The following is a 16,777-nucleotide window of genomic DNA, read 5'->3' as shown; positions in this document are numbered from 1 at the left end:
GTAAGTAATAAGCGTTCGAGACAGTTTCTCCGAAGAAATCTTAAATGAAGTCTTATTTGCATTTGGAAGATTTGGCCTCAAATTCTCTCCTACCTACAAGAAAACAAATATTTACCATTACTTGCACGATCATTTTTGGTTCATTCGGAACTTCACCGTCTCTCAACTGAAAATAACACAGTTAAGAAAAGGGTCATCAATTTCCTTCTTTGAAAATTCAATGACCGTCCAGTTGATAAAATAGGTGGCAAATTTTCAAAATGAATAGCTATCAGATTTATTTAGATCTACATAAAGAATTGCATCCAAAACAAGAAAGGACAACTTTTTCTTGTTATCAGCTATTGATATGAGGTCTTAAGAAACAACTTCTGGTAATTGATTTCCGTGTTTTGGATTGCACCTTTATTTACGCGCAGTAAAACATTTGCGACTTACGGCAACAGGTTTGCAAGCTCTAAATATTTTTAGTAGGTTATTTGTCTTGTAGAATACTTATCAAAATGTTTGATCATATGTTCCAATATTTTAGCAGCCATAGAGGTTCCTTGGTTGACTTGAATCAGAGACACAGACAACTGGCATCCTTGAGGCAATCTTGAGTTGTAAACACTCAGAATAGAAATGGAATGAAATTCTTCTGCATTCTTCCGACATGCTTCTCACGTTTGAAGAAAAAAAAATCTTTCTCCTTTAGTAAAACAGCACAAAAACAAGGCAAATGTGAATAAGTCACATAAGTAACACATGAAATTCATTAATCTAGAAACATATCATTTGTTTGAATCGCTGACAACATCATCTATTCTGTACTGCGGATATTCTGTACTTTTACGACACAATGTCAACATCGGCAATTCTTCCATTTTTTTAATGATAAGAAAAACCTCTTTGCAGTTGTTCGAATGGAGTTGAAGAAATTAGTTGAAAGTTGTGGAACATCTTGCAATTTTTCTTTTCTCATTGACAGAATATGCAATTCATTTGCAACATTTTGCAGATTGTTTCATTTTCAAAGAAGTTCATGGAATTCTGTGACCTTTTGCAAAATTTGCCTCCGCGAAACTATTCTCTTCTGGTTATTCTAAACGTTTTAACGTTTATCTCCTTCTTATCTGCCGACGTTTCCTTATCTGCAGGATAATCAAGCCAAGATGTACTGAAAACTGAATCAGAAGTCAATATTTACTCAATACATATCACTTGATTAATTTCTAACTAGTTACAATGTCTAGATTATAATTAACTGAAATGAACTGAGCTTGTAAACGGGATTTACTCGCGACCCATACACTGCAATTTTGAAATGATATATATGTATCCAAAACTTAATAAAGAATGAAATCACACAGAATTATTGCAGAGGAATCCAATGGATAAACATTCTTACGATTGTAGGGTTTATATTTATTTTAACTAACATTTATTTTAAACTATCTTTCCTGTCAAGCCTTACTTTCCCCTGGAATTGCCAATGCCAGAGTATGTAAATTTTAGTAGAACGCGCAAGGATTCAAATTGTCAGCGGAAGTATCTGAGTTAAATAGAAAGGAAACGAATTCGAAAGTGTGCTTTCTTATTTCACGAGCGTGGAGGTGGCTAGTTAGAAATTGAAGAACCACGCGTTTCGGCCTGTGTGCTTGCCTCGGCAGTTTGTTAATCTTTCAACGTAATATTCAGAAGTTTGCTGAATTATCAGCGGTATCTTAGAACGCGGTGAGGTTAGTTACGTTTAGAGAGCCTCGTAGTTAGTCTATTCTTTTCTTAGTTTCTTATTTTTATTTTACCGCCGGGTCGGCGTAGTTTGTGAGCGTCAACAGCACGCATTTGTAATTTTTAAAGTTGAATAAAAAGAGATTTAAACCCTTCTCAAAACTTTGGTCTACTTTCCAGTCACCACTATTGTTGCGTGCAGGTTGGAAGCGCGCAACTTTACACGATAATGCAGAATGTGATGCAAGGAACAGAATGAAAATGCCATAGATCGCTTACTTATAGCTAGGTTCTGGAATCAAACTGCATAATAAAAAATGAATAAAAACTTAAAAGAAGACGACTTAAGTAAATACATAAACGGAAATATAATAAAATGGGTAATTACGATGGGGTTTGGAATCAAAATAGCCCATCTGAGGCCGAGTGGATAATAGCGGTGAATATTTATTTGATCAATATTTGAATCTACATTAATGACAGTGCTTTCATGCCTTTCTTGTAAGCAATATGCATACGAGATAGTTTCTCCTAAAAAGACTTCAACGAAAGCTTAATTTCAATTTAGAAGATAGCCGTCAAATTCTCTCCTATCTACATAAAAGAATAGCAAAATGTTATAGATAGGGTAAAGTAAAGGTGCGGAAGATAAACGTGTTTAGAAACATTCAGGCAAATGTAGATCAATTAAAGTTGAGATTATATATCTCTCATCCATTCTTCATTCTCCAGTTGCAGACTGATACTACGTTTGGAGCTACTTCTTAAGAGTACAGAGCTGACGAAAATTATTAATATTGCCACAAAATATGCTAAGAATGAATTCTCAGTGCTATCGCTAATCTTATACTATAATAATTAATAAATTGTTTCAAACACTTTTCTGATTATAACTTACTATTTTCATCGCACATATGTTTAAATCATTTTGAGCAGTGATCCAGTTAACTTGGTGCAGATGTCTACCTTGCTCACCAGTTGGCACGTGGATATGATCTTTGAAAACTAATGGATTAGCGTTGTTTCCACCTTCAGCAAACGACAAGCTGCGTCGTGGTTTTCTATATGTATAATTTGAATAGAAGTTGTGTCCTATAAAAGTTCTCTTCGAAGGCATTCCTTCTTTTAGGCGGATAACTCTCGTGTGCTGGCAAATCACATCCCTCTAGAAATTTACGTCAGGCTTTTCAATACATGTATTATATGCTTTGAGAAGATTTAATAAGCTGATGAAAGCTTTTCCGATGGTTGAAATGCCCAGTGGGAAATGAACAGCAAATGAATAAAATATTGTATAAGACCAAAGATTTTACAATCCTTCTGTGTCACAGCCCTCACTATACAGAGTCTCACTCTTTTGGGAAGCATAAAATATAGACCTTACGTTGAAGACGAAGTAGTGAATGCTCGTTATGTCTTATTATGAAGAGAGATACTGCAAAAGAAGGTTTTAAAGAACCTTTTTATTTGAACTAAATTTAACAAGATGCACGCACTCGGTGCTCACAATTCAGCACCACTTGTGGCTAAACTAAATTTTAACAGAAGATAAAGTTGTAACAAATCACAATAAAACTGAACGGCTAACGACTGGCTTCTTAGTTATCTAAAACGCTAAATCGGCTACACACAGCGAAGCCGAGCATAGAATATCAGTATAATCTGATGGGTGTCTAACACCGATTAGAGAGCTAATTTCAAACACGCAGCATAAACTCGGAACTAATTTCACCACTATTCTAACGAACTCAGCTTAAATACTGCTTCTGAAACATGTTTAGATGTTGCATACTAAGTCATTTAAAATTTACATTCCGGCGAAAAACTGAAATCAAGAGGGTTAGGAAAGTCGGACTAAAAATAATTGGTTAGAATATTTTGTCTTTACAACTATTGCAGGGAGAGAAAAACATAATTTTTTTAAACAATTTCATCACAACAAAATTTATTTCACATGAACATTACATAAAATAATGTAAACACTGTGTCATAATCCTTTTTTCCGTCATATTTTGCACATTATTTTACTTGATTCTGAATCCACTTTTTTATTATTAATTGTGAATAAATTAATTAACTTACGTGTGATCAAAGGTAGCATATACATGGCTGGGAAGATACATCCATTTATGGTTCTAAGAGCTGCAAAAGCCACAAAATCTTTCACAAGTATTGACGAAATTTCAGTGACCGCTGCCAAGCAAACAAATCCCGTATAAGTTATCTTTCTTCCGAATCTAAGATTTAAAATTGTAGATAAAACGGGATATTTATTATATTGCATTAAATAGTAAACTTTACTAATTTAATGTCAAAGGAAATCTAAGTCTCTGCATTTCTTACAAAATTAATCTGAATCAAAATTATTATGCTAAAACAAACTAAACTACACACTTCTGATCTTCGTTACTTTACAATTATAAAACCTAGCTGCGTAAGGTAATAATGATTAACCCAAAATCGTGATCGTTAATGAAACTTTAAACGAAGTTACAGAAACTCAAGGCAATAGCAGTATACCAGTGATCGTAATTAAATTGGCACGCTCAGATGTAATCTGCACATGGATCGTTCCACCTTGGTCTGTTTAATCAGTTTATGCAGGGTGGAGTGTTTAACGTTATCCATTTTCAGATAAGGAATCGCACACAGAGTTAAAAGAAACTATTAACGATCAGGTAAGTACGTATAAAACTCAGTTTACAAAACTGGTATTTTTTCTGTAATACGGCATCTTGGAAATATCCTCCATTATCCCATCGCATTTAAAGCATTTTCGCTATATCCTAGGTGCCCATAGAAGGCACAACGTAGATTATCGCACATAGCCTGAAGTGTTTTTTTTTTTTTTTCCCTGGAGGATTGATGTGAGGTATTTTGTGAGTAATAATAATAACTGACCATAGTTAGAATACTAACCATGCTCAGTTATATTTATTGTACGAGTCTGTTGTCCTGCTTTGAAAATATGTAACTTCAAATGCAGGGCATTGTGCATACAAAAAAATTGAAATTATTTTATGTTGTTACGCAATAATTCAAAATTTCCGGTAAGAAGTCCTTTCGTGAAAATAGACCGAAAATAAGCCTAAATAAAAAAAAATTAGAAAAATCATTTCAGACATTTATCATACAATTTAAAAGCATTGCGAAGTTAAATGAAAAGAAGTGATACTGGAATGTAATGGGCGTAATCCAAGCATCAAGTATTTGTTATAGTTTCCTAGGATGATCTAAAGAACCTGTTAAATGACTTTTCTATCTTGAACTCACTCAACTGATGAACAGTGTGTTCACTAAGTAGTTAATTACAAACGATCCACTGTGGATAATGTACGTTTAAAGTTTATAATCTTTCGCAAATGCATTGATATATTGTCTTTCAATTTTGCACAACTGCAACCCCTCTGTGTTCAACAGCGTTCTTCAAATAGTATTGTAGTCTAAAACAAAGGAGACTGAGAACTGGCGATCTTTGTGGATAGCCAGGAAGAGAACGACTAGTAACACACTGAACTTGTGAAATGTAGAAGGAAAGCGTATAGCCAGCTCTCGAAGTGAATTACCTAATTTTATTTGCAATACAAGGTAACCAAACATGTTCTTGCCGTTTATAATCATCAAAAACAGACAGACATTCAGCACATGATACTCAGCGTTATATCTCGAAATAATCTCCATCAACATCTAGCAGCCGTTACCAATGTTTCTACAACTGTGACAAGTCCTAGCGATAAAACTCATGGATTTGGGATGCAAAGAATTTAAGTGAGTTCCGCGAGTTTACCGCATTATCGAAGGATTCTTTACTCGTGAGCATTTTGGGTGTGTGGCGATGTCGAGACAGTAACAACAAACAGGTTATCCCTTGCTGTTCCCTGTGGTCTGCCGATAAATGTTTGGGTACCCCACATGCTCAATAAATCTTCGCAAGGCTATGAAGTCTGACTGCTTCCTCAGAAATCTGAAAGCATTTGACATGTTCACTACACAGTTGACTGCTATCCTTATCCATGTCTTCAGGGCCTCGTCATTCAACACCTGTGGTCACCCAGTACAGGTTCGTTTCATCACAAGGCTCAGATTTCCAGACTTGAACTTTTACAAGTAATGCCTAGCAGTACGTTCGCTCGCGGGATCCTACCTAAATTTATCTAAATTTCTGATATATTCGACGACTTGATTCAGCTGCGAACAGGTCCACCTTAAACTCATACAACAAATTACCGCCAAATCTGCTTCAATATCTCAAATTTTCTTCAATACTGGACAAGTTGTGATTGTTAGTGTGAGCCAGTAATTTCAGTAACCCTCCACTGTTTTTCCAGAGCATGAGTCACTGGGTTTCCACTTTGTGTGCGTTCATCAAATGGAATATCAAAAACAGTAACAATGTTTTTGATCGCCTTGCATACATATAAATGCTATTACAAATGCTTAAATAATTTGTTTGGTTTAACAATGGGTTTAATAATGCTTAAATAATGGTTTATTTCTATACGTTACTTGTAATGCAAAGTGCTGTTTAGTTAATATTCTTTAACTCTCCCCTTCCCTGCTAAATCTTTTCTTTCGAATAATGTACGTTTAAAGTTTATAGTCTTAAATTTTGGAGTCAAGCCTTCATATAGATTACAGCCATTCCGCAGTTAGTTTTAATTGCAGCCTTGTAGTTAAGAATTTGTAAGATATAATTCAAAATTTAAGTTTTATTTATAAATTATAAAATAGTTTTACACACCATAAAGCTGAATAAATTAATAATAAATAGTTATGATTATATTTAACAATAGCAAAGATTATGGCTAAAATCCGTCCGATATTCAGTGCAGAATAAACTACATGCAAACACCAAAAAGCAGAAGCACGCTGGCAAACCTCAAAAAACAGGTGAGCAAAATATGCCAAAACAAAATATTAAAAAGATATTTACATATATTTACATCTTTCGCTGCATCGTAATCAGTGGGTTGGTGCTACGAAAGAAGTATATAAACAAAATAGCCTATTTCTACAAATAAAATAAAATGGTTTCATAAAATAGCCAGTGAATAATTAAACTATTATGTAAATAAAAAAATCGTTTAGAAATAAATAAATAAGAAATTTTTGAAATAGCATTTAAAAACGCTTGGTTATTTTGTATTGCAGATTTTTAAGAAATTAATTCTCTACTTGTAATTTTTGTATTACATTTTATTATGTATATTTTTTATAAAAAACTTTTCTTTGTTTTGCATATGTTGGATTACTTTTGTTTTACGTGTTTTCGTTCTTGGCCCACCAAAATTTAAAACATTGTTATTAGACTTTTAAGCTTTCTTGCTTGTCTGAGAATTATGTTTTTATTTTTTAACTCGGCCAATATGTTTTCAAAATGGGCATTTAGTTTATTTTTCCAGGTTTGAATTAAAAATTTTGCATATGCTTTTATTTTGTCACGTATTGGGTTATTCCTTTTGTAAGTTTTATTTCAGGAATCGATCTATTCAATCTTTTAAAATTTGTCTATTGTTTCCCAATCGTTTTGAATTTCTCTTTCTTTTTCATTCTACAATTATTTCACTACTTACTTCGGGATGTAATTTCATATTGTTACTAAATATACAGGCGCGGTAAGATGGTTTTTCCGCAAAGCAGTTTTAGGGTTGCCATAAAATAACAAGGGAAATAATTTCTCGCCACATTTGGCGAGAAATCGCCCATTTCGCGAAAAAATTAGCGATATACCATGGACGGTAGGAGAACCTTCTGGAACGAATGGTTACCGGTTTAGCCCAGAATGTTCTCAAACACAAGCCGAAAGCTATATAAACCCTGCTGGTCCGCAGTGTGTGTGTCTCATCTAGTTAGTCAGTGCGGAGACGATCGAGTTGACAGCCAGCCAGCAAGTGCCGAGTGGGTCGTCGAGTGCATCGAAGAGTCTCTTAGTGTATCGCGGTTAGTGCATCGTCGAGAAAGCGAGTTAAGCTCCGGGAACGACTGAACCGAAGAGTCAGGAGCCGTGCTCTGTGTGTCGTCGAGTGCATCTCGAGTTGTAGCGTGGAGTTCCGAGAACGACCGAGCAGATTCGGGAGCTGTACTCTGGTGCTTTGCAGCTGTCTCCACCGTTATAGCCTGACAATCTCAAGGCTGTGTGACTGATTGTGTCAGCCTGTTTATAGTACACTGTAAGGTGATTTTGGAGCTGTCCTGATTAGTACTGGCTAAATAAAGTGTTAGTACTCGCTGAATAAAAAGTTTCGATATTCCATCAAGTGCTGTCGTCGTTATTCACTCCAAATCCACACGAACCCCGTACGAATGTAAAGAAAAGAAAATAACGTAACAATATTCTTTAGATCAAATTTTCATTTCCGTTTTATTTTTGCATATGTTGGATTACTTCTATTTTACGTATTTTTGGACTCGGTTCCCCAAAATTTAAACACTTACTAGAATTTTTTATGTTTTTTTCCTTGTTTATAAATTATGCTTTTATTTTTTTTAATCTGACCTGTGTGTTTTCAAAAGTTGCATTCAGTTTTATTTTTACAATTTTGAATTAAAAATTTGCATATCATTTTGTTTTCGCAAGTACTAGATTGTTATTTTTGAAAGTTTAGTTATTGGGTTCAATCTGGTCAATTTTTAAAAAATTGTTTATTATTTCGCCTTCATTCTGAATTTATCTCTTTTTTTGACGCTACAATTTTTTTGCACTGCTTACTTCGGCTTGTAAGGGTTGGACTGATAAAGACACAGATTACTTTCATTGTTTTTCTCAGGTTGTTGTTTTTCTAACATAAATTATTAAACTTAAATTTTAATTTATGCCATTTTCAGTTCAGAAACTGGCTTTTTTATTTATTTGCGTCTTTAGTAGAAACAACCTCCTGAGAACAATGCAGAAAAATCTATAAATGTCTTTTTCATTTGGGTTTAGGGGGCCCACTAGCGGCCGAGCGGTAAAGTCGCTGAACACTGGTAGTTCGGTCCGAGGTTCGAATTCCGCAAACGGGCTGGCTGCATGGGCGTTTTCGTGGTTTTCCCCATGTGTAACGTGTGTACGAGCCAGTTTTCCATATAAAGTCCTCCACGAAGGCATCCCTCCCCATAGGCAGATAGCCCTCGAGGCTTTGCCATAATCACTAACACACACATTTGGGTTTAGGCATAATTCGTCCCGTCTTCTATTTCTTGAGGTTTGCCACTGTGCTTCTCTTTATTGATTTTTGCATGTGGTTTATTCCGAATTGTATATGGGATGAATTTTAAATGTACTATAATATAAATATATATACATATATACACAAATGGAGGAAGTGAAGTGATATAACTTAATTTAAGCAAAAGTTTTAATATAGAAAAAAAGTTTGTTCGACGAGTGAAAACAAATATATTCTCACCTGTCTGAGATATATCCACTTATGGAATTTCCAACAATGCTACCTACATTCTGAAGCATAAAAATTAAGCTAACATAATGATTGCCACTGCAAACCAAATTCCACTAAATTAAACGAAAACATACGTTACAAAATTAAAATTTCAACCATAAAAAATAAAAATTGCAAATTATTAATTTCTTTGAAATATAAATGACGTGTATGTAAGAGGAATTTAAAGCAATTGATTTGGAATAATGATAAAAGAAATTTTACACATAGAATTTGCATTTCCTAATTAATAAACGAAAAATAGCTGAGAATATGACATGATTCTCCCATAATACATTTGTCAGTAGTTTTATAAAATATTTCTTGCCTCTCCTTAGTATTCAATGCAAACCTAAATGTGTATGAATCTTAATATTCTATGAAATATCATTTAGAGATTTAAAGAAATAAAGTAGAAAATCCATCAATTAAATTCGGCCTCAGCGCATTAAAATAAATTAACTTAAATAATGTTAGAGTAAAGATAATTTCATTCTACTGAACATTCTGTTAATAAAATACATTTTAACTGTATATTTATTCCATACACTATTTCAATCCACTTTTTAAAATAAAGCTTCCTCTTAAGCCTTTTTATGATAGCTTCTTTCTAAAATGTTTTCTTTTAGGTCATTCAAAATAATGTACATAAAATACTTAGAATACTGTACATAGATACTTAGAAAATAAGTTATATATTTAATGTAAAATAAGTTACACATTTAATGCAACATATTTTGGCGTTTTCTATGCTTTGCAATATACATATAGTACAGTACATTCCTTCAAAATATCTTGTAAAAGTATTGTGTTATATTTAGTACGTTTATGCGAATTTTACTTATTTTAGAGTAGTTAGCAAAATAAAAAAGATGTACTTTAAGATATAGAAAATGTTTATGTTTGGAAGCTGAAGTGAATGTTTTCATACTTACCTGACTAGTTGCGGTGTAGTCGTAATAAAATGTGTCATATTGCCAGCCGTTTGAGCAAGGTCGAGATTGTGAATTGTTGACAATCGTGAGACTCTGAGAATTTAGATATTCCGTGTAATTTATGTCGTGCATAGTACATGACGGATTGTTTTGTGGTCTGATAAGAGCTTTTTGTTGATGCAGGGTTAAATTAGACGATGCAACGTCAGATACGAAACACCAATGATCAGGAGTAGATAACATAAAATATATATCCACTGCAAACCAAGGAATCAGGCATAATGAAGGAGCAAGTATAAAAAACAATAAATGTTTTTGATAGGTTCCGTAACCTCCAACGTCTTTCAAGACATCATCGAATTCCATTTGTGTTGAATTGACTAAAAAAAATGAAATGCAAACACTGCATGTAAAAATTGTGAAGCCAACATATTAAAAAAATAATAATAACTGCAATGATGTTTTATGTTCTGATCCTTTTCTAAAAAATCTCAATTAAAATAATTAATTTAGATTATTAATAATTTGAGATTAATTAATAATTAAACTAATTAACATTTCAAAATATGTATTTAGTTTTATTTCATTAGTTCCATTAATTTCAAAATTCAGAAACATCCTTTCAAGAAAATGTTTTCTTTATTTGACTGTAGCGCATCTTTTATTAATAATTAACTATAAAAAATTGCAGCTGAGTGCATTAACAGCATAAAGCTTACCTATAAGAACAGACCTCACATTTTAGTGTCGATTGTTTCTTCTTGATTGCTCTCCAAGCCAAAAGCAGAAAACCCTTTTGCTACTTCTTCGATTGTGACTCGTGATGTAAGGGAATCACTGTGAGTTGTCGGAACTATTTTTAAATCCCGAAACACGGATTGAGGCTACGTGTAGGATGATGTCACACCAAAGTTACGCGTTTTAAGTTCAGTAAATTTTTGTGTATGAACAGAAACATCCTTACGAGATTTGGGTTTCTGAAGCAGAATAATTCTTCATGGAAATATTACACTTTTTTTAATATTAAACTTTTAGCACAGATGTATTTCTAATACGTCTAATACATTACGGTCTTTATTTTGAATTACTAAGAAATATATGAGATGTCAATCTTAAATTTTGTTATGTTAATATTTTAATAGTTTTCACCAAATTATTAATAGTTTGAGCTTTAATTTCTAAAGTATATTATGGAAAAAACTCATACCTACCTCCCTAGATATTACTTAACTATACAATAAATGAATTCAAAATTACACTCCGTTTTTTTACTTACCTGTACGGAGTAAAGGAAGTATTGTGATCGCGAAAATTTTCGGGCATCGTATTTCTCATATTTCAACAAAAATATTCATTTCAGCCTCTCTTGAAACCATTTGAACGATATTTTTGCGTGACATCTGTACGTACGAAAAGAATAAACGTCTGTGTTTGCCAAAACGGATTGTAAAATGGATTCAGAAGATATTTCTTTTCCTTGACGTCTGTACGTATGTATGTTTCTAGCATATCTCAAGAATAAGTAGCTGTAAAACATTAGTATTTTGTATATGGGACTGCTATAACATGTAGCTGCGCATCTCTCGTTTTCGTTGCAATCGACTCCACCAATCATTTATAAATATATATTATGTGTATATATGTTCCTACTCTGTACCTAGCTTGACGAGCTTAGGTTTTTTATTCTTATATGTTGCTAAATTGCGCATTTTTTGCTTTAAAGGAGATCGAATTATGTGATATTTATGGTCCGCTTAATGTTTTATGCCTTTGGTTAAACTGCATGCAATAGTTGTAGAATTATCAATAATTTTCTACAACTATTGCATGCACTAGTTTGCTAAGTGGCGAATTAAACCTAACGAACCGTCATTTGTTTACATTTTAAACTTAGTAGAATACTGAATTCAGTTTCTGCATCTTCAGTGTCTTTTTGCCGAGTGGGACCAAAACTAAACTTTCAGTTTTATTCACCGAAAAAGCTGTCTTCCTGCCCCCTGGCCGAATGGCTAGCTTTTGCGTAGAAACTCTAATTTTAATTATAAGAATTTTTTTTAACTGTTTTAAATGTATTTGGTGTTGGGAAAGAAGAGCTCAAATGTAAACAAGGAGTTAATAGGTTATTTGTAATTTATTATTAAAATGGTAGGTATTTTATATGTTACATATATACAAATATATGTGATGTATCAACTTTCGTCGAAGCTTAAATTATCAGACGATAAGTTTAAAAAACAGGATCCATTTATTATTATTCAGGAGAAATAGCAGTTACAAAATCAGATATCCGGAGTAAATAAAAAGAATTACTAATAACTTTTTGTATGAAGTTTACTGCATCGTGACATTTAAGAAAAAGCCCCGGTATTCTTTTGCGAGTCCTTTTATAGCCTCTGGAAAGGCGGAGCTTCCATGAAATGACGTCAGCCCCATCAGCCAATCCAGTTGGCTTTAAATATTTCCAGAACATTCTATAACTGTACGTGTAGAAAAGGCGGGAAAAGAACTTGACTAAGGGGCTGTGGATTTAATTCCACGTACTTTCAAATAACAGATCGTCGCCATTAAAAATGAAAAGAACATACAGTTCGAATTTTAAGTGTATTCTTGACTATGGAATTTTATTATTACATACATACATACATATATATATATATGCATTTTTCAGATAATAATTATAGTAATTGATGGAGAAAGTGGCACTTAAAATATATTCAGGTCTTTTACCGTTAAATAACATCACAGTTGTAAGTTTTGTTTTCGTTTGCAGATGCGTGTTATCGTTTATCAGGATTTATTGAATAATTAATGCACTCTTCTCTTCTTCCGAACCGTTTGAAGGTATGTGTTATCGTTTGCCAAGTTTGCTTGAAATATTAGTATATTCCAGGCTTCCCGGTTGTTTGCAGGTGTGTACTATTGTTTGAGAGGTTTCATTAAATTACCGACAGGTTCTTCCTGGCTTCCGGACTTGCGCAGCTGTATATTATATAAGTAACAGTATATAATAATAAATTACAGTAAAAGTAATAATGCACTATGGAAATGTTTCCCATGTAGTTAAAATATCTGATCTCGAAGCGCCTTTTGTTAGAGAAGCAGGATTCTAAAAATTCGACCCTATCTGCTGCTGTTGGGCTGTGAATTCATTTGTAATTCGGTAAAAAATTCGGGTAAAAAACATTCGGGTAAAAAACTCAGCTTTTTTTTTTTTTTTTTTTCTGTTCTGAAATGTAAAATGTAGTTCTAACTGCACCAGGGAAGACATCACGGAACCTTTTCCGTCTAAGCTAGCAGCCTAATTATTATCCACCACCTCTTAGCTCGGGCGCCACTGTTACAATCAATTGCTTTTTTTTTTTTTTGTTGTTGTTGTTCGCAAATGTAAAATGTAGTTCCAATTCCTCCAGGGAGACCATCACGGAACCTTTTCCGTCTATGTTAGTGGCGGAATTATTATCACCAGCTCTTAGTTCGGGCGCCACTGTTAGAGTGAATAGGTTTTTTTGCTAGCGTGATATGTAAAATGTAGTTTCAACTGCTCCAGGGAGGAAATTACGGAACCTTTTCGGTGTAAGGTAATAGCCCAAATATTATCCACCAGCTTTTAGTTCAGGCGCCACAGTTAGAGTGAATAAGTTGTTTTTTTGCTAGCCTGAAATGTAAAATGTGGTTCCAACTGATAAACGGAGGACATCACGGAACCTTTTCCATCTAAAATAGTAACCGAATTATTATCAATGCCTTTTATTTCGGGCGCCGTTATTAGAGTCAATAGTTTTTGTGCTGTTCTGAAATGTAAAAAGTAGTTCCAATTGCTCGAGGGTGGACATTACGGAACCTTTTCCGTCGAAGGTAGCAGTTCAATTATTATTGACCACTTTTAGTTCGGGCACCACTGGTACAATCAATAAGTTATTGGGCCTCATTTTGCACGGATAAGTATTCTGATTCGTTTGGGCATCGCGTCTACATGCTTCCGGAGCGCATTTACATCTGGGGAATACCATGCATAGGTTATGCAACTTTTTAGATGTTGTAAATTAGATGGAAGAGGAGAGTGATGTCGGATGCATCTTTCCACCACATCCTACACATTTTCTATGAGATTACGATCCGGGCTATGCGGTGACCAGGGAGTGTGTTGGAAGTCAGACTTATGTTCAGCGAACCAATTTTGAACACTTCTGGCCCGATGTATTGTTGCATTATCGTCCATGAAGTATCTGTAGCCTTTAGGGTAAAAATGCAACATGGCAGGGGGCATTTGATCTGACAGTATATCTAGGTATTACCATGGCTGTTCGTTTAATCTCCAGGAACACCAGGGCAGCATACCAGCAGAACACGCACCATTTCATGATACTCCCGCCAGACCCTTGCTCAGTGCGAGTAAGGCAAGATGGCTTCATGGCTTCATGGGGTTCTCACCAAATTCGACTTCTTCCATCAGTGCAAAATAAGGTATAGCGTGATTCATCCAACCACATTACCCGTTTCCAATCCTCAGATGTCCAGTGCCTTCTTTCCCGACACCACACTGGAAACAAATTCTTGCATTCCGGTGCTGAAAGAGCAGTTCTCTCACAGGCACCTGAGTATCTATTCCTATTCTCTGCGCATGGTTCGAGCTGAAATCCCTCATCTAGCTTAAAAGTCCTTACCCGACCTTTATTTTCGCAATCCTTGGTCGTAGTCATATACTTCCAGTTACAGAAGTGCTTTAAATGGCAAAAATATTCATATATTGTCAATGGTAAATCTTAAAAAAATTAAATTTCGTTAAGTAAAGAAATATAACTTTTAATGCGATCTCCCGGTTCTTATATTTATACTTGGGAAAGTTTTGTACTCGCTATCAAAAAATAAAATTATTAGAAATTTGACTCCCGTACGAGAAGTTCACCGGGATGTTTAACTTCAAAATTTACAGTTTTTGATATCTTTCGCAATATGCCTCAAGGGATCACTTAATTAAGATTGGATAATTCGAGGAAGTAATTGTAAACGAAGTGCAGCAAAGTATGTCTGTAATTTAATAGGCCGTACCAGAAAGTCATGTGGCGTCCACATCAAATTATTTATTTACCTCTGTTATTGCGTCAGATAAATATCAGTGTAGTATACCAGTAGTCTGTGTAGTATAGTATGCCAGTGTAGTATGTCAGTGTAGTATACCGCATTGTTATTGCGTCAGATAAACCTCCACTTCTTGCGAGCATTTAAATTAGCATAAAGTTAAACTTCAATGTAGGTAACGTAGTCTGAGATTACAAATGAAATACAATCCTCGAGCTGGCCCATCATAGTAAACGACGCGTATTTTAAACTTCTAGCAAGATGCTAAATTAGGAAATAAATATAGGGAGAGCTGGCGGGATAGTAAGTAACAGCAACACTGGGCTGCCAGAAGCTGTAAATATTCTTGCGTACGTACGGTTTCGTAATAGACTGAATGCACACAGGCCCGATGAGAGTTTGATGAAATTTCTTTTATCAAAAGAAGCACTTCAGAATTCTGGAACTTTTCACAGGAATACTCGTATAGGTGTTCACAGTATCACAGAGTTAGTTCAAAGTATCACAGAATTAATAGTAGTTACACTTCAAACTACTAAGAATGTTAAACACAACGCAATGCAAAACTCATCTAAAGAGCAAAGCTAACTCGGAGATACCTCAGTATTCTGAACTCTCGCTGAGCTATTAGCTAACAACAACAGCTGAGGGCAGATGCTCTGTCCAGGCTTATATAATTTTCACCCGGCCGCTAAGGTATTTCAAGTACTTTCTGCTTCTCAAAATTACTGGAAGACATATGAGGGCCTGATAAGGTTACAGATATATAAAAGAAGATAAGGTTAGCACTCCCCTTGACAAGGATGGTTACAGATATGTAGTGACCAATTACATTTATGCAGTTACAATATCTATTACAGAGATACAGTACAAGACCAAAATGTCACCAGGTTTGGCGAATTCTGAAGATTCATAACCAAATTTGGCGAGAAATATTAGTCGTCAAAACCGTTACGAGCTTTCCAATGTCTCACTAATTTAGCGATATAGCCATTTTACTCAATGTTAATAGACTTGCCCCTGTATTCTTGTTTTTTCAGCAGATTACCATCTCTTTATATTTTCATATTACATTATACAGAAAAATATAACAATTTCACATTAGCTAAACCAATTCGTTTATATTAAACCCTCAGCCTAAATACACAATAATTAATTCGCATTCTGGTGTGGACTACAGAAAAAAAAATTTAGTAGATATTGAAATCATAATAACTGGTTAATTAACATAAATACACTGGTTATCATAAATTAAGGAAAAATCACGATTACTGAAAAAGTTACATGTAGAATTTTATGAAACTTACCCACAATATACAACACATAGTAAGGTATCAAATGACATAAAAAGAAATTACCAGACAATTATGGTAGTATAGAAATTAGGACATGTATAAAATGAACAAATCGAAGATGTCAGTTTGTTAGAGTAAAAGAACCTTCAATATGGAATATAATCGTCTCTAGAAGCAATACAGCAAATTCAGCGATGTGTGATGCTTTCAATTATGCGATCTATCAGTTCCACAGGAAGCGAGAGCTATTGCTTTTGCAAATCAGTTGCAAGCTCGGCAAGGGTATAAGGAGGCGGATTGAGAGCAGTTAGACGTCTCCCTAAAGCATCCCGAACGT

General features: G+C 34.3%; 1 protein-coding gene and 1 pseudogene across 3 annotated transcripts in view; one reads left to right on the top strand and one right to left on the bottom strand.

Moving 5' to 3' along the window:
• LOC118190238 (organic cation transporter 1-like) overlaps nucleotides 1-11,660 on the bottom strand; it is a 35,054-nt gene extending 23,394 nt beyond the window's left edge. Inside the window, exons 1-4 of one of the 3 annotated variants that reach the window (XM_085818161.1) lie at nucleotides 10,786-11,660; nucleotides 10,067-10,446; nucleotides 9,102-9,205; nucleotides 3,796-3,950 (exon numbers count right to left, since the gene is read on the bottom strand). In XM_085818161.1, the coding sequence (XP_085674287.1) occupies nucleotides 3,796-3,950; nucleotides 9,102-9,205; nucleotides 10,067-10,432 (625 nt within the window). In that variant the 5' untranslated portion in view covers nucleotides 10,433-10,446; nucleotides 10,786-11,660. The remainder of the gene's footprint in view (nucleotides 1-3,795; nucleotides 3,951-9,101; nucleotides 9,206-10,066; nucleotides 10,447-10,785) is intronic. The other 2 variants (XM_085818160.1, XM_085818162.1) reach the window with 2 other exon arrangements.
• Nucleotides 11,661-15,904: 4,244 nt separating this feature from the next.
• Nucleotides 15,905-15,983, top strand: LOC146996678 (U6atac minor spliceosomal RNA; annotated as a pseudogene).
• The last annotated feature ends 794 nt before the right edge of the window (nucleotides 15,984-16,777 follow it).

The sequence above is a fragment of the Stegodyphus dumicola genome, chromosome 6 (genome assembly GCF_044657685.1).
Source record: "Stegodyphus dumicola isolate Sdum_Otavi_A_Nest chromosome 6, ASM4465768v1".
Lineage (NCBI taxonomy): Eukaryota > Metazoa > Arthropoda > Arachnida > Araneae > Eresidae > Stegodyphus > Stegodyphus dumicola.
Note: the sequence above shows the minus strand (reverse complement) of the source record. Positions and strands in the feature narration are given on the sequence as shown.